At 44.4% G+C, this 27057-nt stretch overlaps 1 protein-coding gene across 3 annotated transcripts in view; it reads left to right on the top strand.

Annotated features, from left to right (window-relative positions):
* Nucleotides 1–15916: 15916 nt before the first annotated feature.
* UTRN (utrophin) overlaps nucleotides 15917–27057 on the top strand; it is a 387351-nt gene continuing 376210 nt past the window's right edge. Inside the window, exons 1-2 of one of the 3 annotated variants that reach the window (XM_074862944.1) lie at nucleotides 15917–15953; nucleotides 17291–17454. In XM_074862944.1, the coding sequence (XP_074719045.1) occupies nucleotides 17376–17454 (79 nt within the window). In that variant the 5' untranslated portion in view covers nucleotides 15917–15953; nucleotides 17291–17375. Of the gene's footprint in view, nucleotides 15954–16271; nucleotides 16440–17290; nucleotides 17455–27057 lie in introns of those variants that run through there. The other 2 variants (XM_074862945.1, XM_074862943.1) reach the window with 2 other exon arrangements.

The following is a 27057-nucleotide window of genomic DNA, read 5'->3' as shown; positions in this document are numbered from 1 at the left end:
TTGAAAGAGGACCATCCAAAGATGAATTTTACCAGTAACAGAAAAGCTTTCCAAAAGGAGTGCTTCTCATCAAGCATAAAAATACTGCCTAAACAGATGCTGTTTAGTGAGATGGCTGACCTTAAATCTAGCCATAACAGAAACTTGTATTCCTCAGTTGCTCAGATGGTCTGTAGATTTAATTTGATGACTTCATTGATGATGAATTCCTAAAGGAGTGAAATAGTATTCCACATCAGTTCCTTCTCATGTGTTTTGCTAAGTGGCAGTGTCCATTTTATAAATGGCTATTGCAAATCAAAATGATCCTGGGAAAGAGACTGCTCGGTACCCAGCCTCCCAGTCAGGACTCATTATGACAGCACTGCGTGGCTGTGAGGGAAGGATTTTTTGGGGTGATGGCTGTGTAGGGGCAGCAAAGCAGGACTGCTGCCAGAGCCTGTTGCAGAGAAGCTGGGACCCCTTCCTGGGGCCATAGGGCCTGTGGTCGCCCCACCAGGCTACGGGGCTGGCGGGTACCTGTGCAAGTTACTGATACTGGACTGGGTCCTTTGAAGTTGCATCGCAGTGCTTTCCACCTCCTCTTCTTGTACTGTGCTGTGTACACCTAGGAATTGCAGCAGGGTGTTTAGTTTCTTGAGCACAGGACTGGAGGTGGGGGGCCAGAGGAAGGAAAAAAAGCAGTGGTCGGGGGAAAACAGGTTGGTTGTGGCAAGGTGGTATCATGCTACGCAGCACGTTGGAGCCCTGAAATACCAACTGCGCTTTGAAAGCCTAATGGAAGTCTCCTGCTGCAGCAGAGCCCAGCCTGCCAGGGAAGCAGCGTCTGCGTGGGCAAGCGATGCTCAGCCCCTGGCAAGGGCAAGGTCCCCCACTGCCCTCCCGGGGGTAAATGGAGATCAGCGCGGCTGGCCAAGGGTGGGAGAGGTCAGGCTCTGAGTGGACAACAAATCCATGTCCTGCACCACTTCTGAGAGGGGATCTTTCTCTTCCCCATTGTTCTCTTTGCCTTTCAAAGGATTGATGTATCCTTTCTGATAAATGCCATGTTTAGTCTGTAGGTGCAGAGACAACTTTTGAAGGGAATGAAGAGGCTTACAGTCAACAATGCTACCTTCTCCACAGGTACACCCAATTCCTATATAAGAAGGGGGGCAGAGCTGAGTAAAGAGCGGAGCTGAGCAGGGGCAGGCGGGCTGGGTGATGTGACTGCATGCTTTAGGAGTTACACCTCTGTATGTTTCAGTTACTGAATCATGCCTCTGTTTCTCTGTTACATGGCAGAAGTGTATTTCTGTCAGGGATTTGCATCAGGAAACAAACACCATGGTTTAGCTACCACGTCTGGGTAGAGCTTTCCAGGCAGGCTAGTGGGAGAGGTATGATTAAAACCCTAGTGTGCTTTATATCAGTTCCTCATTTTCTGTGTGATCCAGCTCTCACCAAAGTCAGTGGGAGAATTCACTCATTTAAATGGTGCTTTCATTGACATTGCCTGCATTTATTTTTGTCATTTGGTCTGCCCTTTCTTTTTTGTCTGGAGGCCACCGGGCTGCTGGCCGGTGGATGTCCTCAGGTGCAGGAAGCAGATGGCATGGGAGTTTAAAGGACCTTCTGACAGTCCAGCAGTTTCATGGTCAGTTTAGACGGCCACAGAAAGCTGGTGGGGAGGGCAGGCAGGGTCTGGTCATGAGCAGAAAGCACTTTCAAACTTCCAGCCTTGCTGAATAGTTTATAGTTTTAGTTACTTCATGGGAGAAAGGTGCAGAGTGTAGAAAGGTGATACTGGCAACATTGCCTATGATTTGGAGTTGCATAGCCACACATCAGGGGGTCTGAAGGCTGCCTGTGTATGAAGACTATTGGCACAAAGTCTGGGAATCGTGCAGAACTTCTGGCATGTCCCGCCTTATGCAGAGCCAGAGAGCAGCCTGAGGGCTATAACAAACCAGTCAGACTCAACTAGAACTATTTATGGGACGTTGTCTATTTTCTCTTGTGACTTGTGGATGTTGTCTCTTGTTCACCCAGGCTCTGAGCCCTATCAGTTTGCACTTAAATATAGCTTTCCCAGGTTTTCAAATCTGCTGTTTTCCCAGAGGAATGTCTGTTCCTGGCATGTAGCCCTCCTTCTCTTTCATCATGCTGAAAATCATCTCACTCACTGAGTGTTGGTAGCTTCTGGTAGATGACCAGCAGCTTAAAGATTGCCAACTACCAGACCCCTCCTCTCTGCCTTCAGATCGAGGGCATTGTGGTTCATTTGATCCTACCCTTTCCAGTGCCCTGTGCCTCCAGTTTGTTCATCACAGCCCTTGCTATGATCCTGAAATATCTTGCCAAGTAGTGAGCGATGGAGGAGGTGTGTCTTCCTTGCAGTCTGAGGCAGGTGGTACTGGGAATCACAGAAGCAAGTGCCTGCAGAAAGAGTGGTGTTGCAGCATGTGACGCCTACGCATATCCAGTTCTCATATGCCTAATTGTCACAGACAATGCCTAAGCGCATGTGCCAAAGCTGTCAAGATCAAATGCTGTTTTTGCATATACTCTCCAACTTAGCCAAATACTCTACTTGCAGGGAAATAATACCCATTTTCTTGAGAAATAATGTCCATAAGTGACGCTTTAAATATAGATGCACAGCACTTTGTTTAACTTCATAATTAGTAACTGATACAGGTACTATATAAACCACAACTTTCTTGCATGTTTTTTTAATAGGAATTTAATTTGCCATCTTTGAAAAAACTTGATTCTGTATGATTCTGCTCCCAAGCCAAGCCTCACACTTGCAAAATTTTTTGAATCACTCAGAACTGCAATACATTTATACATTTGTTACTGCAAGTATGCCATGGCTAATGACTATGGCTAATTTAGCTGTTGCCTCTTAAGTTCTGTTATTGTCACTTCAGGTCAGAGAGATCAAAGGTCTGGTATTTTAAGGGATTTGGCACTTCTAGATAAAAACATTTTGCATTCCATGCATGTCCAATCTCTAAAGATAAGTAGGGAGGAATAGGGTAAAACCCTGACATCTCTGTGGAAAGGATAGTTGGAATGTAACGTGTATAATTACCTTGCATGGTAGTTGTTTGCCTTCATCAGCATACCTTTATTTTTGTTTTCTACTGGTTATAAAGCCTTTTGCACTTATCTTTTGTACTGATTATATGAACATTTGATGCCTGCTGCTGTGAAGATTTTGTCATTGAAACAATTGCTTCCTGAGCACTTCAGCTCTTCAGGCAGAGTCCTATCAATGGTTATAGCTTTTGGGGCTTTAAACTGAAGTTATTTTAACATATGGTAATGCTACTTGATAGTTTCCTCTGGGAATCCCACCCACTGTGTTAGCTGCAAACAGCTATATGAAGAATGCTGTTGTCATGGCTCAAAAACTTGTAATGCTGTCCCACCCAAACTAACCTCAGCATGAGAGTCACTTCTAATCCGTGAACGAGATAAGCAATGGAACTATATGTTACTGCCCCTCTGATTTAAAGGTATTTCTTCCAACCAAGTTAGTACTTAACTTTCTTTATTTTACTCTTAACAAAAATACAATCATATAATTATAAAGAAGACAGGTGGTCAGTCAGTTGTTGTACAAAAGAAACACATTGCTGATTTGCTCTGAATGGGTGGTATGGAATTCTGTTAGTGCAATCAAATACAATATGGAGTGTGAAAGGATACATTTTCCTAAGTGGCTTATATTAGGTGAAACATTAATGGCAATTTCACTAAAATGAAGTCTTAGTGCTGCAGTACTTCCTAGCTGCACTGTAATATTAAACTAGAAACCATCCTAGCAATTCATCCTAGCATGATAGTAGGACTGTTTTCAAAAAGTATCAATTTCATCATGCATGTGCATGGATCACAAAATTCTGGAAGCATCCCAAGTTATCCCATCATGATAATGCAGGATTTTTTTATTTGATGAGAATCTTTGGATAATTTCTTCCATAATGCTTTCCCCCCTCATTTCCATGCCACTGCTGCTAGCTTTTTTGTACCAGATGCCATTCTGTCATGACTTTTTTGTGCCTGAAAACTTGTCTACCTTTCCTAAGTGTATCAGCTGGTCCAATGAAATCTATTTCACGTTTCTTCAAATCTTGCACCTTTTCTATCATTAGTCCATACCACCAACATTACTATTACAAATACCTTTATATGCTCTGTGCCCCAAATACTGTCTTACTGATTTTGCCTAAATACGGTGCTGTCCTTATGTGTGCCAGATGTGGTTAATGGAAGTATGTGACATGGATCCAGTGCTTTCTTATTCATTTGATATCTCCACCTCTTGGGGAGTCTGACTGCCTTTATATTCCCATGGAATATCTGTAAAAGCAGGGTCAGATAATACTACTGTGGGTAGCTGGCCTCATTGTCTGCACATTCATAAGCAGAGAGACAGAAGGCCTGTTACAGTTCAAAGAAATAATAGGTATCTGCCTTCTCTGTAGAATTAGAGAGAAAGCAGTACATGGTAGGTGAGAAAAATACGAGCTTGTTATCAGCTGATAATATTGCTGTTTCTCTTCCATCACATACAGCAGCAACCAGATGGATGGAGACAGTGGCCCTTCCCGTGTTTACAAGGGAACTTTGCTCCATCCTGAGCAATCCAGGCGTTTGGCAGCTCTAGGTTGGTATCTGAAGCTTTGAGTGGAATTCTGCTGCCTAAATGTAGCCTTGTGGTGCCAGCTGAGATGTCTTGGGTGCCTATAGCTGTCTTATCAGCCCCATATGTCACCTTTTCTTGGGTGACTAAACAGGACTGGATACCAATGTGTCTGTTACTAAATCCTTTTCCTGTGTCTGAAAACAATATGCAAAGACAAGAGCAGTTTGAGGTCACCACCGCAGGTTTTGTTGTGTGGATCCATTCAACCATCTGCTTTGGGCTCTCGTTCGCATCATACTTCTTCCATGGTGCAGTTTTATGCTTGAGTAGGTATACTGGTGGCCAAAAGGGGCAATGCATTTACTTTCTTTGCCCTTGGTATCACTCTCCCACGGCTCCTCTTAGTGCTGAAGCAGTTTGCTTTGGAGTCAGCTGAACAGCAGTGTTGGAGAAACAGACCCAGTAGGAACATGCAAGTGAGAATGAAGAGTGTCTGTTCAGCTGGCAGCTACCCTCTGGCTCAGTCCTATCACAGAACTGCCTGGTTAGGTACCCGCTTGGCCCTGCGAGTTGTCTTGTCTATAAATCCAAAGTAATTGAGCTGTTTGGGAAGAAAGTGGATCACAAAGGCTTTAAAAGGCAAATATCATCTGAAGATAAATCATGCACAGTCAAAGGAGCTGGGGCTGTGAAGTTAATTTCCGGGGAAGATTAAATGAATCAGAAAGCAGACCCTTTTGAGGATACATTGCAACATTCTTCTCCTAGAGCCCCCTGGCAATCTGCAGACCTCCCCAGACTAAACCTAAGAGCCTTCCCGTAAAAAAAAAAGGGACAGGCTCTGGAGGCAATCTGGACCTCTGTGAGAAGCCTTTTTGTGCCAGCCTGTGAGGGCTGGAAACTTCTTAGGCAGCAGAACTATGGATGCCGACAGGAACAACTCCGTCTGGTTTGGCTCTCTGATGGGAGAGCAAGTGGCTGGCTCTGCTGGTGACTGAGACCCTGTACCCAGCAGCTGAGGGAGACTGGCAGAGCTACTAGGGCATCTGGCAAATGTGAAGCCTTACACAGCGTTTGGGGCTCACTCTCCCTAACTGGTGCAGGAAGGTGGATGGTTTCCAGCTGAAACAGTGGATGGAAAATTCCTGCTAATGAAGAAAAAGAAGAGGCTTAACTCTGGTAAAGACTCTAGTGATGGGCTGGGATCAAATCTAGTAAGGCCAGGGCATGGGCTGGTGCCATCCCACTGTGCCTGTTGTCTGTGAGGGATGCAGAGATGCTTCTGCTGCTGTCAGGCTGGGGGGTGGTGAATCAGGGGTCCTCACTGCTTTCCCTGGTTCTTCCCTTCTCACCGTACCAAGTGAAGCTCAGGGAAAAATCAGAGCTCAGCACTGAAACCAAGTGAGCACAGTTAGTGTTTGGAGAGGGGGCCCCGTAAGGAGAATGGAGAGAGCATCTGAATCACTTCACCACCCACGGAAATGCTCTACTAATAAAGTTGTATTGTTTAGTTACAAATTTCATGCTGGAATGGTGTAATCTTGAATGTATATAGGGGAGAGCACCCAAAAATTAGTATTACATTAATTATTAGTCATAGCTTTGGCTGAATTCGAAAGTGTATCCTAAAGGTGAAAAGCAATCCTTGGATTAACAGGGTTTCTGGATCAGCACTAGGACTTGTAGGCTTCCTCAGGCGTTGTTGAAAAGGTTTTGTTTTCCTTCATTTTTCATATTTGAATTTGGTAACATTTCTTTCCTGTTGCTAGTGTTATTGTGCCTCTGTTTATTGGTTGCTATTCCTAAAAACAAATCCAGGCTTAGGCTTTCGTGGGAAAAAGACATGGAGTAGGGAAATGGAGGAAGGCCCTTTGGAAGATTTGTGGCATTTGATGTTACAAATGAGGCCAACAGCTATTTTAAAAAGAGCTATTCCAGTGGTTTATTTCTGTCAGAAATGAAGGAGTCCAAAGAAACCCTCAACTGCTTTGTTCTAAGGCTCAGGATGTTCTGCCTGGTGTGTTTCTCCCTCTGGCACATACTTTATCTTCTGCTGGTGTCAGTGGAAGGTTTCACAACACACTGCTTGTTTCACTCTCTCTGAGATCTGGGTGCAGCTTTGCACTTTGCATCTGTATAAATAAATCATCAGTTTTCACAAATGAATCATCTATTGTTAGAGGTAGGCAGATTATTTTAATGGCATCTAAGTTACGAATCTTGATCTTGAAATGTTTGGGTTTTATCTTTGACCTGCTGTAGTTACAATTTATGTCCAAGGAGGTATAAAAAAATAGGACAAAAGCCCCGCTGACCCGAAGCTGTAACAGACACACGCATTCTCACTGTCATTATTCATGACTCTTAGTGTAACCGTAGGATGGAGGAGTCACATTCTTTGGCAGCTGAGGTCTGGGCACTGCTGAAACACAGGACTGAGACAACCCAAAGCTTTTAAGAAATAACTAATGGAGATAGCGCAGGGAAAGAGTGAAATGTTAGGACGTGAAGAGCTGCTTATGTGCCCAGAGCTCACCCCATTTTCTAGCTGTACCAGTTGGTCATCTCAAAACTGTTCCTACTCCCTGCAGACCTTGCCACAAACAGTCCTGGAGGCACTCTCACTTGCAGCACATCTACCTCGGTATTTGTCAGCATGGTGGGCTGTGAACATCTCATAACATACATCTCAGAGCCTGCTGTAATGCTGTTACCTACAATATTTTAAGAGTTCTCTCTGTTGCATTAAGAACACATAATTGAGGCTTCGCTGATCCTTTTTGGCAAAGAAGACCCCTTTGGGCTCAGCACTGCACTGGGAGACATCCAAGGTTTTGCTTTACTCTCTTTTTTGGAGTGGGACCTCCAGGAGCAGTAACGCACTTCATTCCACACTCAAAATAGCAAAGCTCTTTCTGTGGAAAAGTGAGCTCTCCTAGTTCAGAGGAAAGAAATGCTACTGAATAGCACTGTGGGGGCTTCAGTACCACACATATGACAGGGAGGACACACTTCAAAATACAAAAGAAAAAATTTAAAGATTGTTTAAGAAAAGTTAATGAATGTGATGATAGGTTGAACAGGAGTAAAGGCACCTCTCCTGGCCAGTGCCATCAGCTTGGCTGAGGGTGGGTTGAGAAGCAGGATTGGCCGCATCAGGAGGGCAGAAACACATGGAGGTATAGGACATAGGGGAGCCTGGCATTGCAGGGTCCCTGGCTCAAATGGGATGTCTGTGTGCTCGTTGAATCCCACTCAGAGACTCCAAGGAACGTGTCTCGGTGAGTTTAATACACACAAACACTTTAAACACACACAGTGATGAAGGGAGGGGGGTGGAGGGTGAGCCTGCAGGGATCTTTGCTGGGAACTGCGCTCTTCTATTTAGTAACTTCAGCAAAACTTTGCCATGAGCATTTGCATCCCATGCGTGTCATATACTTGCTGAAACCAGTTTTCTACTGCATTCTCCTTCTTCACAACTCTTGACAGGACTGTTTCTGGTCTGATGCTGAAAAAATGTTGCTAGCTGGTGATTGCTACTTCAGGGCAAGGACAGATGATTTTATATTTCATAACAAATGTTTCACAGGATTTGCTAAAATTGAATTTCATTCCCAGCTAGCTTCCCAGTCATACAATTTGGTTTGCTGTTGTCTTTTTTCATGTTCATGGCATCGTATTTCAGACTAGACTTAAACTCTGAATTTGCCAGAGCTTGGATACATTTGTATTTTAAATATACATTGGTCCTTTTAACAGTACTTAAGGCATTTATCAGATCATATTTACAGAATTTTAAAGCATATCTTCTGTCCTGGGCCAGACACAAGCTGTATGGTTGGGGGACTTTGTTGCTCTGTGTTTACCTACTGTTGAGCTCAATGGCAGCTGATCCTGACAGAGTGAGCCCTTTGATACTTCTGTGCTATAAATAATACCATCATCCTGTACCTGGTAAATGTTTTTGAGATGAGTCTGTAAGTGCTTAAAGTGTAACAATTATTTTATAATGACATAGTGTAGTGGATACTCTTAAGAAGATTCTTGCTATCACACAGTTAGAAATTTCTCTGGAAATGCTAGTAAGGCTTTATTTTCTGAAATGCAAAGTCCACGTACGAGTTCTTTCCCAGCAAGGACAAACTCCAGCATTGCTCCCTTTTCAAATGCTTGGCCTCTGCGCGTCACCTCCAGTTAGATACACCAGTGGTGTATTAAGGGTTTTTGTTGCTCCCTCATTTTCTTCTGACAGTAACTCCAAAAAAGGCTTTTTCAGAGTAGGAAAATTGTTTCAATCATCTTTTCATTCAGTTTTGTGGTCTCTTTCTTCATTTCAGTGATTAAGGACTTGGCAGGGCTGGACTTCTTTTTTGGTTTGGAAGATAGCTTAGGTTGGGAACATCCCAAAATAAATGATATCCAAAAGTTTCCTCTTTGTCTGCTGTGATTTCAAAGCAATTTTCATGGCTCAGTTCAGGACTGCCTAATAGAAGAAAATGGAGCAATAATTACTGCCTGCAGAGCTTCTAGCACAGCAGTTATTTAACTAGCTGCAAAATAATTTAAGGAACCGGCAAGCATCTCAGAAAATTTCTCATTCCCTGAAGAACTGTGTAATTTGAGCCAAATGCTTTTCCTTGGGCACGTAACTCCCGTGGCAGTCAGGCAGCAGCCACAGCCCCAGCGTGCCAGGCATGGGAAAAGCAAGGGCACCGTTCGCAGTCCTGCCTGCCTGAGGTGTGAAGCTCACCCCCGTCAATGCTGCCTGGCGTGCTGGGTGTGTGGCTCCCCATTGCTTCTGGAAATCTTATCCATTCGCTCCTTTCAAACACTCCCAGTGACTAAAAAAACCCAGAGTACTCATCCTTCTGGGAAACCCACAGCGCTCACTATGTTCAGACCTCAGTCTTGGCCCTGGCTGCGCAAAGCAGACAGAGGGCTGCCCTAATGCAGCAGCCAAGATTTCCTGCTCACACAGGGGAAATTTGGCAAGAGGCACCCCAGCACATTGCCAGCCAGCACCGGGAGCGGGGTGGCTGGGCAAAGTGGCTGATGTCTGCCCCACGCCTTGCTGGGGACAGCCCCGCTGGTGCCCGCTGAAGGAGGAACTCAGGAGGGGGATGAGAGGCTTCAGTCAAGATGATTTAAACCATTATCTGAAATAGCTTTGACTGTATCTTGTGATAACTGACCTCATTCAGGCTAAATATTTGTAAAATGAGTGTCAAAATGTGAAGCAAGCAAAGTGAGATTACCTAGGCAGAGCGCAGATCTACAAACGGGCTTTGTCAGACGCCACAGCTTGCAGAGCATCTCCTTCCATTTTACAGGTGTAGCCACAGAGAAACAGACACCGCAAAACAAACTCATGAGTCAAGTCTTTGATGGGTATAAAACTTGACTTGCGTTATTTATTCTGTTGACTAAAAAGGGCTATTAATTTGCTCAGAACTAAAAATTTATATATGCATCTGTAATGTTCAGATCTAATGTTATCACAATGACTTTATTTTAGTTAAAAGCCAAAATCCTTGTTATTTCAAGGAAAGAAAAACCCACTTAGTGATAGTAATTAAAAGTTATTTAGGCTTTCAGCACATTCACAAAACTCTATGTGTTTTGGAAATAGAAGGCTAATGATAGTCTTGTAAACCCATATGCAGTTAGTTAAGAGTGGGGCTTCCTAGAGGGTCTGAGGGCATGCTCACAGTTATGGCAAAACCTGGCTGCACCTTCTCCAGGCCACAGGCTGTGACTGGCAAGCTGGACGTGCGAGGGTTTGCTCAGGGCAGTGAGAGCGCTGCTGCGCAGCTTCTGGACTGCAGCTCTCTTGCAGCTGGAAGAATCAATGCCGAAGCATTTCAAGCCTGGCTCCTGTCTCAGTCTTGGTAACCACCAATGTCCTCGTGTGATTCAGGGGGGCAAAAGCCACAGGCTGCCAAGCACAACCTATGGGGGAGTTTAATTGGAGGGAAAGGTTTAGTAGGTGGGAAAATGGGACATGCCATCCATAGCACAGGTTTTTGCTGGTGCTTTGGTGTCCCAGGGGGTGCCATTATCCCAGTAAAGACATTAATGAATGGTGTTTTCCAGCAGAGAGAGATTTTATTAACACTTGTGCAATCTTGTATGTAAAACCTTAAATTCTACTTCTAATTAGGGAACTTCTCAAGGGGTCAAATACAAAGCATCCATGTTGATCATTTAACAGGAAATGGCAAAGAAACGGTGACGGGTACCTAATTGATCTAAAGTGAGGCAAATAAATTTAAAAAATAGTGATCGTTAGTGAAAAGTTATTTTGTTTCATTTCTCTTTCAGTTTGTATTAATTTCATATTGGGAGCATTCACAGAGTGCTAAGGAGCTACTTTTTAATTTTGGTAAGAATAAACTGCACCTTCTCCCACTGCCTACCCTTAAAATAAAACGACGTACACAGAAACACCATTTCCACCGATAACTCTTTTTTGCAGTGCTGAGTGCTTTAATTTTTTAAAGTGTTTCAAATTGTCTTTGTTCATCATATTATTTCACTCAATAAATAATGCTCATATGATGGAAGATGTTATTTTTTTCCCTACTGCAAAGAGTAAACCAAGTTAATAAAATTAAGCAAGTTTCCCAAGTTTCTGTGTTGTGTTAACACAGGAATCCTGTTTTCTGTTCTAACCCCTAATTGATAAACTTGCTGAAAAAGTGTACTTATTCTATAATTATACAAACATTAGGTATCTATGTGTCTAGTCACTAAACAATCCTATGCAGACATGTAGCATAGGCTGTTTCAATGAGAATGGAACAGCACTGAAAAAATAGCCATGAGTGAAAGAAATAGACTAAACAAATAAACAGAAACCAACTTGTGTTAGGAGTGACTTTGACTAACAAAGCACATCTGCCCTTGCAGAGGATTGCCTCATGGTGTTGGCCAAAGGTTCCTGTCTTGCACAGGCATTTCTGTTGTTGATGGAAATTTTTCCAATCCTCTGCTGCAGTTAAGAGAGTTATGTTCGGAGGATAAATTGATTAGTATAATTGTTCATTAATGCACTCTTATATTTAATGTACTTTTAGAGGTTATATTCTTCAGAATGATGATAAATTATGGTAGCTTCAATTAATGTCACTGCAGCTAAAGGGTTGTCAGCATTTCTATTAATACAGTGCAATTTTCTGGGGTTTTATAATGAAGCTATAAAAAATTGCTGAAACTTAAGATACAAGGTTCCAGTGTATTTTATGCACACAATATTCCTTTGAATCTGATCTAATCAATAGATATATTGAATCTAATGAGGTAAAAATAGAGCAGAGAGAATCTACTGGAGATACAGATCCCAACTTGTAGAAGTGGAAGTATACTAAGGAGAATATACTTCTTTCTTTTTAGGTTAAACAGAAGGAGAAGGACAGAGACCAGTGACGCAGAGACGGTCAGGTGGACCTGCGTCGGTGCAGGCAATGGGCATTTTGCTCAGAGGGCATCCTGCACCCTGGGCTTGCGTATTTATCATGATTGCCTGCTGCCCTCTGCCCCAGTCTGCCCCTCTCGTTTTCTGCACCTAATGGCCCCTGGTGTATGGTTAACTCTGTGTAGCAAAACAGGTTTGAATTTCTTGAGGTATGTTACAGTGCCTGCCACAACAGGGGTCTAATCTTGGAGGAGCTCAGAAGGAGCTTGCACACAAAGGTGGCTGAGCTTGGAATAAAAATAAGCAATCTAACATTAAAATCAGATCCCAACCTGAGGAGTTGAGGGTAGAAAATGCTGTCTCACCTTTAAAAATTGTGCTAGGGTTGATTTTGAATATTTTAGAATCAGATAATTAGTAGAACAACAAAGATAACTCCAGAGCACTTAGATTACAGCAAAAGAAAGGAAAAAGAACAAGATAACTATGTCTGCCCAGTGTACCAAAGTCTGTCAGAGGTACTGCTGAAGGAGTTGTAGATAAAACTTACCCAAGCTTTTGGAAAAACTTGGTCATTTTCCTCAAAAGAGGAACATACAGAGAGAGAAAGTTTAGTTAATATGTCTTTTTATATATTTTTCTTCTCAGATTAGAGATAATGAAAATAGTAAGAGACTTGTACTAGCTGGTTAGTGCAGCATGTCAGCACCAAAGCACCAAGAAGCTGTTATTTGAATTCAGATGCAAGTTCTGCAGGAAAAAAAATGTCTGCTGAGTAACAGCCTGCCCGATCTGTTAACTGAGAGTGACAACACGATGGGTTATGGAGGAAGGAACAATAAAGATACTCTGCTTACAAAGCAATCCATTTGGTGTCTTGTGTCTTCCTGAATATGGAATGGTTTTCTGAAATCATGACAAAACATTGATGAATGGGCACATGCATTATTATAGCAGTCAATCTCAAGGTAATGAGATACATGAAATTTCTAGTTATATCGTAATCCTATCAATTATGAGTGTATTCTAAAAATAGAAATGCTAGGAACAAAGAAAAGACAAGGAGACAAGGTAAGATGAGCTCAGGGTCTCACAACGGCATTGTTTGTGTGCACTAAGGAATAAAGTATTTATTTACTTTGGTCAAAGTTCAAGGGCTCCACATCTCAGCCCATTTCTTCACAGTTTCTTCTTCTGTGTTCCCCTTGTCTTTCCTTTCTTAACATTATCTAAGGGCTTCGTGGACTTTTACTTTCTTTTCCTAATTTATTCTGCATTATACAGAAGGGTAAACTGTGCCACACAATCCACATGACATTAATGGTCTGTAGCAATCAGGATATTTGTAGATGAATGTAGGTTTTAGAAATACAACCGGGTGGAGACTTTGTTGTTTGACTTTAAAATTGTGCTAGTCATTATTCTGCCAATCACTGGAATACAAATTTAGAGAAACCTAAGGCATACACATGTACAGAATATTAAAGATAAGTGTGGGGGGTTTTTTCCCCTGATGGACTCGTGCCTAAAGACCCAGATATAAAAATTATAGCCTTTGCATTGAGAAGCCTACTGTCTAAATAACTAGCTTGGAAAATTCAGGCTTTGATCAGCAGCTGAGTGAGGATGGCTCTGGAGAGAGGCATGTTTGAAACACACCAGGAAAAAAATTCTTCTGCTTCCCTGAGGTAGTGTGCGGTCTCATTATTCTATTACCCTTCTGCTGGCACTCTGCAGTTCAAAGAAGATAATGATGCTACTTCTGTCTAAAACAGGAAAAAAAAAAAAAAGGAAAAAAGAGAAAAAAGGACATGCTATCGGGTTAAACTGAAATGTGTTTCTTTTTGAGAAAGTAATACGTAGGTGCTTTCAGAGCGAGATTATAAAAATCAGGACCTTGGGTTTACACATGGAGATTTGAAATGGGATATACCAGCTCTGTGCTCCCACTTATCAGCTTGACTGCACCCTTTAGCGATCAAAGTTATTGCTACCTGATAGTGGTCTTGGGTAACCTCTGTGAAATGAGTAATCCCCTCAGTGCAGGCTACGGAAGAAAGAGCTTTCTTTCACTTAGTATTTCCTTGCATTAGGCAAAGGCAGTGCGGCGCTTTGGGATCTCCAGGCCCTGCACCGCTGCTAGATACCCAGCAGTGAGAAATGATGATTTTCGTCTGTGCTGACTCTTGAGCAGGCGCTGGGATACACGGGACAGTACATCTCTCATCCTGTTCATGGAAGACCTGTATCTGTACTGGGTTACATCTGGATTCTGGGCTTCCAGTATTTGGGTGGTTTTTAATCGCTGGGCATTGAAAATCCAGCATGCAGAGGGAATGCATGGGATGGAGCGGAGAAGCCGCCTGTTGACTCAAGAGCATCATGGCAGAAGGCAAGAAACAAGCGGTGCTCCTCTAACCACAAATGTTACGTTCATAGTACAGGTTTATCAGCATAATGTAAACAAATGGGCATAAACACAGACCATACTTTTCCAACAAAACCAGCCTACTGCTCAGCACTGCCTTAGACACTGATAGGTATCGATATCCATGGTTTTATAGTGTTTGTCGTCCATGATCAGTCATCACAACACTTTGGACACTTCATTATTATCTCTTTACAAGTAAGAATCATTAATGATTTCGTGCAGTGGTTTTGACTAAGCAGATCAAGGATGAATTAACTAATTTGCACTGAAACACCCAGGAAATCTATTGAATGATCAGAACTCGGCATCTTCATCTTCAGGTCTTCTTCAAAGTGCAAAAATATTTCGCACTATCTGCGAGGCCCTCCATCCTGGGGTGCAGAACAGTAAGAAGTAGTCCCTATTACACATGTACTGCACAGGCCAAAGGTTGAGGAAAAAATGTTCAATGTAGTTAGAATTTATGATAATGATAATTTACAGGTAGCTTGTTTTGTTTCTTTGAGGTATCTCTTTTTTCCTTGGGGGAATAGTAAAGTACAGGTAAATATCAGTTAGCTTAGGCTAAAACACACATATAATCATTGTTTATTATTGTTATCTGTAGTGCCTAGTAAACTCATGAGCTGTATACTGGCAAGAAAAAAGAATTTCGAAGACAAATCTTCCTCATTTCACTGCTACCAATTTCTGTTCACCTGGAGATACAAAGTAAGGATGTTGCCAAGCCTGGGCTCCCTCCATGCTTCTAGCTGGTACATTCTTTTCTGCAGGCTGCTGGCTGGTATCTGGTTTTGTTACTAAGGCAGTGAGGTACTCAATGTTGGGAACGCATCTAACCTTGAAAACATTTTGGGCCAGACGGCTGTGGCCTGGCAGGTAACACTGAGGAATTACTCAGCTGCGGTGTCTCTCTGACATCGCTGAAACTTCAGGCTAATGCTCACCAAGATAAATAAGGGCCACATGTTCAGCACCCTTACAGTATAGATGAGTAAAGATTACTTGCCTGAGCAAATATGAGTCTGTTCATTCCCAGATTGCAAATGCGGCAGTAAATTAATTGGTGCGAGCTAAATATTTTACTAACGTGTATGTCTGGTCATAGATAAAAAATGACTACAGATGCCCAGCGTCCAGCGCAGCACATTTTTACCGGTCCGTACCGTTCCCTCCCGGCCCAGCTGACACCCCCCGGGGCTCCCAGTCGCCAAGCGGCCCCGGGCGCGGGGCCAGGACACCCGGCCCGCCCCGCCGCGGCTCAGGAGAGCGATTTCCTACTCTTCAGCGGCTGAACGTCCGAAACCCCCCTCAAATTTTGCCATACCCCCTTGCCGTGCGACTCCGGTGTGACCGGGGAGCGCCGGGCCGAGCGCCACCCCGCCCCGCCCCGCGCTTCGCCCCCGGCGCGACGGCGCTTCTTTGTGGGGGGAAACGGGCAAGAGCGGAGCGGTGGGAGCGCCCAGGTGAGGCCGGGCGGCGCCGCGGGGCAGCCCCGCTCGCAGCGGCGCTGGGGCACCGCCGCCCCTCGCCCCCGGAGGCGGAGGCGGGAGGCGGCCCCGCTGCCCCGTAGCTGCCGGCAGGCGCGGGGGCGGGGCCGGGCCCCTCTCTGCCCCGCCCCTCTCTGCCCCGCCCCGGCCGGGGCCCGCGGCGGGCGCGGCCCCGCCCCGCCCCGCCCCGCCCCTCCCGCCCCCTCGGAGAAGGGGCCGCGCGGCCGGGGCGGCTCTGGCGCACCCGCGGCGCTGTCCCGGCTAACAAAGGGGGTGCCGGGGCCGGGGGAGGAGCCGCTGGGCCGGGCCGGGCCGGGAGCGGCGGAGGCGGGACGGCAGCGGCTCGCACAGAAAGTTGTGGGTCCGCCAGCGCCGCGGGAGCCGCCGCCGCTGGGGGACGGGGCGTGGGGAGGAGCCGCGCCGCGGGGAAGCGGGGCCGCCTCCTGCCGCCGTGTCCGAGGGGTGAGTGGCGGCGGGTGCCCCAGCGCCGCTGGGAGCGGGGCTGCCCCGCGGGGAGACGGCGGGCACGGCGGCTCCGGGAGGGGCGGGGGGGGGGGGGGGGGCGGGCAAAGTTTGTTCCCCAACTCCCAGCCGGTAACGGGGAGGGGCGGGGGCGTAATGCCCGCGGCCGGGCGCACCTGCGGGCGGGGCGGCGGTACCGGTGCGGGGCGGCCGCGGGGAGCCGAGGCGGGGGGCGGCCCTGGGTCAGGATCCCCGCCGGGGAGCGGGGGCGGCGGCGGCGGCTCAGCTGGGGCCGGGCGGAGAGCTGCCCGCGTCTGCGTGCGGGGCCCGTCCCGCGGGGCTCGGCTCCCCTGACCCGGGAAAGGGGCTTCGTGGCTTCTCCCATACGTGTCGCTCACGGCCCGGGCCGGCCGGAGGAGCACGTCCGCCCTTAGCCCCCTCCCAGCTGGGGGTGCCCCAGCCCGGCAGGAGCGGGGCTCCCGGGCTTTGCCACCCCCCTCAGGCGGGGATGTCCCCTTGGGTGACGGCATCGCCGCGAGGGCTGTGTCCTGCCCCGCTGGGGTGAACGGGTGGGCGCGGGGCGCCCTGTCGCCCCAGGACGGCTGAAGCTTCGTTCGTGTGGCTAGGGGTGAACCCGGCCAGCAGCACCCCCGCCTCTGCGCCGTCTCCCTCGGTACAACCCGCAGGCGTCCCTGGGCAGGGGCACAGCGAGCGGCTGGGTGGCCGCCCCGCCACTCGTGGCTGTGGCCAGCAAGCCTCGGTCCCGGCCTGCGCTTCCCACACGCGGTCACGCCTGGTGCAGCCCGTGGGGTTACGCCGCTTCTCTCTCTGCTCCTGGTCCTGCGCTGCAGGTGCTGGTGCTGAGCCGGGGCCCTCCGTGGGAACCCCCTCCCGACGGATTTAGGCTGCACCCGTGGCGTACCCCAGCCCGCGAGCATGGCCCGCGTCTCTGAGCAGGAGGAAGGACCTGGTGGGGGACACAGTGAGTTCAGCGACATCATTAAGTCCAGATCAGGTAAGCTGTTGAGAGAAACGGTGTTTTCTTGACTTCTCCTCTATGCATAGTTCTGACATCAGTTAGCGTTTTTAAACCACGTTTTCCAACTGTTTTTTTGGCTTTATATTGGTAGCACAGCGAGCGAATGAGGCTGTTCGTGCAGCTGTCCTACGATTAAGTAATAGTAATTGTAGATCTCTTGGGTTTTTTTGGGTTTTTTTGACGGTGTTAGTCAAGTCTGTTTGTTTGGGATCCACCTCCTGCATTATAATTACCTCTGCTTTTGTAAATAACCATGTGCTTAAAGTGCTCTTATGCAACCTAGTGTTGGCAGCTTTTGTGTTTATTCTCAGACACTGAAAATGGCAACTGTGGCCACAATACTGTACCTCCGAAAAGTGCATCACGGTAGTACTCATGCAGTAAACTAATGTGCTTCCTCCTTAATGTAAAACAGTTGTCTCGGGCTACTCGCTCAGGCATTTCCTCTAGCAAGACATTCACGTAACAAATCTGAAGGTTATTGGAAAAACGTGGGGGTTTTTTGGTTGTTGTATATTGAGTCTTCTGAGGCTCTGATGGAAGCTGGGGGGTTAAGGAGGTACCCTCATTTTAGCAGGGGGAGAGTGGAGGCTTTGGAGGGGCAGAAGTGAGTTGTTTAAACCTTCATAGAAATTAGTGCTACATCCAGAGACTGGATGCTCGCTTCTTTAGCCTCAAATGCAAAATTTCTCTCATATGCAAAATGCTCCTGTTGTCAAAAGATTTTTCTTTGATATCTGAAACCTAACAGTGTATTTTTAAAATGTTCCATACACTAAAAACTAGCTCTTCAGTTGGTGGTGATTTGATATGTCAGGTTATGCAGGATGCAGGTTTGAATCTGGACCCCATTGGTGCTTGAATAGTGTTTTCTTAGACCTCCTCCCCTGAGGAACGACACCTTTGGTGGAGGCAGTCTTCCTCTTAACTACTGGAAGTGCAGTTTATGAAACAGAAATGCTTGTGGTTTTCTGTCTTGAGTTCTGTAGTGCTGGTTTACATTTTCTGCTGTTACTTTGAAACCTCTGGACATAACTTTATTTGATTATTAGCATGTAGTCAGCACCTCTAAGGGCTTTGAGTTTCAGGATGGCTTGCAGACAGTTTGTATGCATATATGTAAGCAAATACTGCAGTTTTATGGGATGTCTGAGGAAACATGGCTGTATTTGAGGTTTTCCTTGGATGAACAAATTGTACGGTAAGTTCTGTTGTTTTGGTTAGGGCAGACGATTGTAAATCTCCTGTTACAACCGCTTTAACTTTCTTCTCTGTTAATGAGAAAATGATGTATATTCTAATACTCCCAAGGCTAAAAGACTTGTATATTAAATTAAAAATAGTGAGTGAAGATTGATCTTAAATAATTCATCTTTTCTAAATAACACCCTGGTTTGGATCTGGATGTGTGATTTCTTCAAGGTAATTACTGTACTACATAGCTCAGATCTGAACTATTCCCTACAAGTAAACCTGTGGGAGGGATTTCCTAATGAAAGGGCTGAAGTTTCCTGAAGTACAAATGCAGCAGATTAAAGGCTAGTTGTGAGGACTGGGCAAAAAATATTATAAGCTATGCTTTCATTTTTCCTAGATACTTAGAGAAGAGAATGCTAGTTTTGATACTTAGGAAGGAAAATTGAGTTGTTTTGTGCTGGGAAGACTTCTCCAGCATGGGATGTTCTTCACAGTATAAGTGGCTGGAGTACGGTAGAAGTGTCACCTTATAACTTAATAATACTTGGGGTAGCTAGGGATCTGTCTGGGTTTTGAGGCTATGGAGAGCAGAACCAGACACAGTTTAGGATCTCCATTTTATTTTGTCATAGAAAATGGGCTGTTATTCTGTTTCTTGTTACTCTGAGTTCATCACCTGTGATATGGGAAATCTCTTTGCATTTAATATTTTCACTCCTAATAAATAAAATACAAAACCCACTTCTAGTGGGTGAAAATCTTTATATGTCATCATATTTTTGGGTGCGTATTATTCCTATGCATTTTTAAATAATGCTGAAAACAGTTGACTATTCTCATAAATAAAAGAAGAGAGGGAGATGTATAATGTCCTGTGTAAAGACCGCTTTCTCTCTGTGCTCTCCTGGGCAATTGTCTTTTTCAAGATGTTTTTCTTCATCTTTTTGGAACTGATCACCAAACTGTCAGGATATCATGGTTATTTAAAAACATTAATCTTCCAGAAGTGATGGTTAAGATATACTGCTAAATCTTATATTTTGCTATAACTTGGAAGAAAATTATCATTTGGAATGCCACAATCTTTTGGAGGTCAGGCCTTAACAAAGAGTGGTACTAGTAAAAATGTTTCTAAATATTTTGATACAAATGTAAACTTTAGTCTTTAGCAGCCTGTCAAACTGAATGTATTGGGTTTTTTTTGTAGTCATTGCTGCTTTAGTTATTTTGCTTTGGAAAACTGGGAAGCAGCTAGAAAGCCATAAAGGTGGCACTGTTATTGCAGTAATTGGTTATTGAAAACTTGAGCTTTGATCTAAAGTTACTGTTATGAGACTGTAATAAGACACATGAAGTTTTATGGCTGCTCAGGGCTGTGTGGTGCCCATCCAGGCCTGTTTTTATGAGCAGAACAAGCTATGTAACTTTTTTCTTAATAACTTGTAACTGGGAAGCTACCAGTGTACCACGTGAAGGATATAGGAGAACTGCAGAATATCATAATTTTTCTACAAAGCAATCAAAATCGATTAACAGCAGACTGGATTTCTATTTGTTGTTTGTGCAAAAAAAAAAAAAAGTGTGTGTATTGTAGGATTTCACAGATGGGAAAAAGTAATTTTGCAAGTATCGGATTCATCCTGTGGGGAGTTCAAACTGAGAGAATGAAGGATAAAACACTTTGAATGGAGATCCCTCTATGTAATTGATTATGTTAGAAATACTTTTTCCTTCAGTTTCTATGAATGTGCTATATGCTGTAGCTGTTGTAAATGATAAATGTTTGATTACCCAAAGCAAAAGCGTTGTGGGGTTTTTTTCCCACTAGTAATATCACTTTTGTGAATTATGATACTAGAAAGAAAGAAAGAGTTCTTTCTGTTGACTAATTAGCATTTATTATCTTCTGCTTTGGATGTGGCTCTTCTTTGGTTAGGTAGTTTGTTAGCACTGATCTACATGTAGCTACAAGTTATTTTTGAAGACACGTTTTTTGCAGTTAGAATATGATGGTGACCAAAGCTGCCTTTAAAAATAACTGTTGGCAATCGTAGTTATAAGAGAGGCTGCCTTACATTTGCAGAAGAACCAAGTGTCTTTTTGCCTCCTGTCCTCCTGCACCAGTGGTGGGTGCTGATGGCTCTTGAGCGTCTGATGTTTAAGGGGTAGGATACTTGTTCCTGGATGGTCGTGTTGGGTTTGTATCTTTATAATTAGCATTTATTTAGCATTATTAGCCTGTGCATCTGTATGATTGCTTGCTATGGAAAAGCAGTTTTCCCCTTTTTTATTTCCCTATAGTATGAAGTAACGTATATGGAACTGATTTGTATCTTTGAAAGGCATTTTGTGCAGATAGGTGAGCTTTTTGCTTTGCAATAGCTTTCAGGAAGGAATGCTGTGGGCTGATTGCCTTACAGTGGTGAAAACAGCTCTGTCATCACGGGGCTTGAAGAACAGATGAGTCTTTGCTATGATTAATTATGAAAAAAAGACAAACTCACTTAAAATCTGTCATGGTAGCTTGGAATGGTAATATATAATTAAACAGTAAGACGTGACAGGAAAAACATTTCTGGAAGATTACGCCTCTGGTGCATTTTAAGATACGAGTTCCTGTCTAAATTGAGGGGAACTTAATTCTCCTCATCTACCTTTCATTTTTAATTACATTAAATATATTTGACTGAAAGACTGCTTTGAGAAATTGTAACTTATTTTTAGAGTTCTTGGGCAAGGCTTGTTCTGAGAACTGCTGCTGTTGTCTGTCTGTCCCCATGAAGCAACTCTTACTTGGCCGGCAGTCCCTTTGCTCTAGGATCTCTGCGCCCTGCAGTGCCACGTGTTGCCTTTGGAACCAGTTCCTTCGGTCGTGCCTCTTGCTGCCAGATCGCTGTGGGCCAAACGTGCTGCTTCTCATTTGTCATTTTGGCTCCATCAGTGTGAAATAGCCAGGAGTCGTTATATTTGCAGGCGGACCCTTAGGATTCAGTCGAGTTGGCGTAGCTGGTTTTGCACTGTGTGAACTCTTCAGGGATGTTTGTGCAGAGTGTGTGTGGACAAGGTGTTGAAGACGAGCGACAAATTGCTGCTCCTCATTTCTAGCCACTAAAATGACTGCTTTTCAAAACTAAACCTTTAGGTTGCTGTAGCCTGGCTCCTTTTTGTTGTTTTTATCACCTCCTGTTCTTGGGCTGTCTGCTGGGGACATCATTGGATGCTGCAATGAAGACAGTTCTAGGGTATTGCCTAGTGTTTATGAAATGGCAGATATATAAGTACCAGGCTGGTTTCTTCTAGTCTCTTGATTGGTAGGTGAAGAAATAACATATGCTGCTCTGTGTGTTTGAAGCACGACTTTGCCTTGGAATAGAAATTGAGGCTCCTCAGGGAGAGAAAAAAATCCAAACCATAAAAGCAGCCCATTGATTTGTGCGTGCTCTGCCAGGAAATGAGGACATAACCCTGGGCAAGAGCTGCTATGTGAGGCACCATGCGTAGTGCGTAAGGGTTTCTAAAGAGGTCTAAAAGTCAGGGTGGGGAGTGGCAGCTGCTGGTGGTGTGGGACCCCTTCACTGATGAGGATCCCATGGAGAAGGGGTGTCTAGGTGAGGGCAGACCAGGAACAATGTGAAGCTTCTGGCTTCACCTCCCCCAGCGCTCTTTGTCCCCTCTTCTCCCCTCAGGTTTGGGGAAAGAAGACTCTCGTACAGTATTATGGAAATATTTTCATATGCAAAATTTTCTCAAAGTTCACAGCATTGGGCAGCTTAGCAAAGAATTAGCTGTGCTGTCTTAACACCTCACAGTAACTGCTCCTAATTTTCCTCCTCACCTTGACTATTCCTCCTAGCAGAATCACTTGTCTGTGGTGTGCGTGTTGGGGTTGATTCTTGTGAGCAGGGAAGAGGGGGGCAGTATTAACATTTTTCAAATATGACTAAGTGGGGAGACGGACTGGAATAGGTAAATCAGTGTAGGTGTGGAGGAGCATGTGGGCTTGAGCAGAACTCCAGTTGTTTCAGGACAGTATAGCTGCTCTGCTGCCAGGTATCAGCATGGGCTGGTGTGCTCAGAACCCACATGATTTGCTTTTTGTGTGTTGTATGGTATCCTTCCTTCAAAGGAAAATGCACAATTAGAAGAGCGTAGCTGTTCCCACCCATCCTGGGAGCTGAGATGCTCCTAGCACGAAGTTGGGAAGAACTGCATTTATTTGGATGCCTTAATAACAGTCTGAAGAATGAATAACAGGGTTTAAACATTGTGAGGTGGGAGGGAGGAGTTGCGTTGTCTGACTCTTTATTGTGTTGATGAAAGAATAAGTTTTTTAGTGCTCCGTACTTTGTCAGAAGTCTGTTTTATGTCTTCCTCCCTTCCCCCCGTGTATTTCTGGAATGAAATGGGGAAGCAAGCTGAGCTGTAATTTCAGAAAGTGACAGTATATTCTCAGAAGAAAGCTGGGAGCTTTAAAGGTAGCAACAAAAATAACAGGCTAAGGAAATAGAAGAGCCCTCTGGCATCTGTGGGTTTGACAGAAGACAATGATACGGCTCCGTTGCAAGACGTAGTTCTGGAAATGAGGCAAGAAACTACAGGCTTGAAAATATACACAGTTGTAAAGTCAGTGAAACATCTGCCATCAAGGAGTAGTCAGAAACTGCCATTTATTTATTAGGATGTGATATCCTTGGGCCTTTGCTTTGAAAGGACATCCATACCACCTGATACTGCCTTTGGAGAGAATAAAGAGAAAAACTTACTTTGGTTATTGGATCTGAGTTGGACTTAGCCCCAAGTGGAGCAAAAAAACCAAACCAAACAACTGAAATGCAAACACTTGCAGTTATATTTTGTAGTCACTTGTCTGTGGGACCAGCAGGCTGGGGCTTGTACAGAGTCACTGGCTGTGACTCCAGGTGCATGTCCAAGCAGCTGGGAGACTCTGACATGGCTGTGGACAGCGCCTGTGGAGGCTGAGGCTGGGCTGGGCACTGGTTGTTGCTGGGGAGGCTGCTGGAGGATGGTCAGCCATAACGGGGTGGGTGCGGGCAGTTGCAGTTCCTTCTGCCAAGGGCAGGGTTGAGTCTGTCTGGGTGTGTTACGAGCTGTGTCTTTCCTCTGACTGCCTGACCAGCTCTGGATGTGAGCCACAGTGATGCAGGGGAAGCTGGTTATCAGTGGGGACCCATCTACACCTGTAGCAGTGACCTTGTTGTGAAGTTTCTTATGCTCAGAAATGTGTTTGCTTTTTAATAATTTGCATTTTCAGATATTCATTAATCTGAGTGTATGGGACAGATGCATTAGACATGTTGAGATGCTGGAGAGGAATAACTTGAGCTTTTCCTAGCTTCATCAGTAGTCTCTCTTGCGACGAGGCAGCTCTTGTGCTGGGGAAGCATTCTCTAGCAGCCTAGCTCCTTTTCAGGTGTGGTGTCTCCCACTAGGTGTGGAAGAAGTGGTGAAGAGCTGCTGAGTCTTTAGCTGGTGGGAGGTAGGAGGATTGTGTGTTTCAGTAAAAGACCAACTTCTATCTCATAAAAACTGGATATATGCTGGTAGGAAAGGATATGGCTGCATGACAGAGATTAGATATGTATTCTTAAGGTATTTTGCTGATCAGTATAGGGAATGTGCAGCGATACTTTTCAGCCATAGATTACTGGTAATGAAGGTCCTTTCTGGACTTCAGCACCTTTTCCCCTCACCTTGTGGAAAACCAGGAGGACTCACCATCCAAAATCTCTGAGAGGTTCTGCAGAGGAATTGGACAAACATATAAGGACAGTCACTGGCTTATGTATTTAGCTGTGGACAAACATTCACTTAAGCCATGAAAGAACATGCTTTGATGGGTCTATGTACTTCATTCCACAAATAACTTTAGTTAGTTCCTTTGTACTCTGCTTTTATTGCCTAGCATCAGATGTGGTTTTTGCTCCCCTCCTAATTTAGATCATGGCAGAAGACCAAAGGTGGAATATGCTCCTAAAATGTTATGTTACGAATTACTGATCAGAGAATAGCGGTGTGATGGATAAGTTCTGAAATGTTTTGCCAGCTTTTAAAATTGTTATTAACTTACCACGCTATCCTGGATGAGCAGAGTAGTCTGTACATGAATAACAAACAGAGGAGATTTATTTGAATGTTTTATGGGAGCATGCTGGGAATAGCATGAAGCCTTTTAGTTTCTATGTTATTTTAATAGGTATATTATAAAATATGATTGTATTAAAAGAAGATAATAAATAAAGTAGTATTTAAATGCCAACAGACCAAAACCTTTCTATTCCCTCTTTCTAGGCTTTTACTTCTGTTATAACTTAATAATGAACAACAGCTATGGTCAGCATAAATCATTTCCAGAGAGAGTTCATTGCTCTCTTTCTGGTTTCTACATGTACATCTTGTTCTCGGATGAGGCTTCTTGTGGAAATTCATGGGAGTATATTGTGTTAATGTCATGTCTCTTTCTTGAGAAAAGACTCTGTGGAAGTTGAAAGTCTGGTAGTGTCCTTCTGAATATAGTTTTGCTCTCTCTGGGATACTGGTGTGTAATCTTTCTGCTCTGAATGCTTTTTCTCTGTGCTCAGAAATTTTTCTCTTGGACCTGGCTGTAGTGCCTAATTTAGAGCTTCCTAGTTTGATTTACTGAGTTGGTTGGTTTTTTTTTTTTAAATGGAATTAATCATATTTTAACTAATTTAACACACTGTTCATTCAGAATTGAGTTTATTAAGTTTGAGAGTTATTAAAGGTCACAGTACAGATGTGAAGTATTCTCTTTGGTCTGTCTATGGAAAAAAAAATACACCTTATGATCTGTGCAGAGGAATAGCCTGTCCGGTGGAGTGTCAGACTTGTGCAGTGCCCAGGTACTGCAGGTGAGGATGCCGTTTCCCCCTGGTGCACTGAGGTTGGGAGCAAATGCTCCAGGTTGCTGTAGGTTCCTAGCAGGCTGTGGACTACAAGCCCTGTTGCATTCTTGGGACTCTGTGCTCCTGCCTCTGACTGTTGCCTGCATGCCTCAGGAGAGGCTTCCCCCCACCCCAACTTGAGCATTAGTGTTTGAATATTGAGATAATTCAGAACAAAAGGACAGTTTTAACCCCACCCACCCCCCCCCACCCCCCCGCCCCCAACCACTGGTCTGGTTTCACTGGATGCTTGAGAATTTATCGGAGCCATGAAACACACTTTTGGAAGATTATGTTGCTATCTTGATAGGATAAGTCAAATTTTAATCACTGTATTATTGTGGAAGTGAGTTTTATACTGAAGTGCACAACCAGCATGTCCAAAATTGAACAGAAAGAAGAAAGAGTAAGAAAGAGCTCAAATAGGGTTGTGCCCATTGTTGCAGATGTTGTATCACTTTGTGTGTGGGTTTTTTTTTTTTGGAAGGCTATTGAAACCTAATTTAAGTTCATTATTTGCCCTCTGAATGTTGACCGAAAGTTCCTTCTTGATTTCAGGAAAACAGCATTAAAGGAAAGGAGATTGAAAGCCATCTCTGCTATCTGTACTTTTAGTGAGGTGCTTTACAGAGTCTCTGTCCAAGCTCCTCACCTGATGTTCTGCACTGCTGCCTCGCCAGATCCCTGCTTCCCCTCTTCCTTTCCCCCGTGGTGAGGAGCCATGTGTAAACAATGTTGAGTAGAGGTGCAGTTTTAGCAAATATACTCCAGCTCTAGCAAGAAGCTTCAAATACCCAGGTGCATCATACTGGGAAAACTTTTTTCTGTTTATGGATACTGGGAAACTGATGGCCTCAGTTTGCAGCATGTTTCCATGTAGATGCTTTTCTTGGTCCTTTCTGATTTGAAGAAAACTAGATCAGTTGAGACTCACGGAGCTGTTGAGATGCAGGGGAGGAGTGACTGCTGCATCAGCTGCGGTGGTGTCTGTTACTTGTCAGTCCTCCAGCAGAGACTCTCTTTGAATAACACCTCTTCAGAGTTTAGAAAAATGCCTTTTTATGCCAAAAGGATTAATGCACTGTCTGCATCTTTCCCATATGTCCATGTGTGCATGGCAGGAGGGAGCATGAGAACCTGCTATGAGGTCTCAGGACTGACTTCTTGGGGTCTTTATGTAGATCCTCCTCTAGAGAAGTGGGGCATGGACCTGAGAAGAACCAAATTTTAGATTTTGTTTTTTTGATCTAAAGCAGCTGTTTAGAAAGGTTTTCATTTAGCCTATAATGAAGTAAGTGGTTCTAAAACTTAGGAAACTTGAAGTTAATGAATTCCATGTAAATTGTATTTTCTTGTTCATGTTTGTTTTAAAAGGGGAAATAATTTCCATGCTAGGTCATGAAAGCTATTCATCTTTCTAAATCTTTCCGAGCTAAGAATTTCCTGGCTTCTTTGACAC

This window comes from Strix uralensis, chromosome 3 (genome assembly GCF_047716275.1).
Source record: "Strix uralensis isolate ZFMK-TIS-50842 chromosome 3, bStrUra1, whole genome shotgun sequence".
In the NCBI taxonomy this organism is placed as follows: Eukaryota; Metazoa; Chordata; class Aves; order Strigiformes; family Strigidae; genus Strix; species Strix uralensis.
This window is presented reverse-complemented; position numbering and strand designations above follow the sequence as displayed.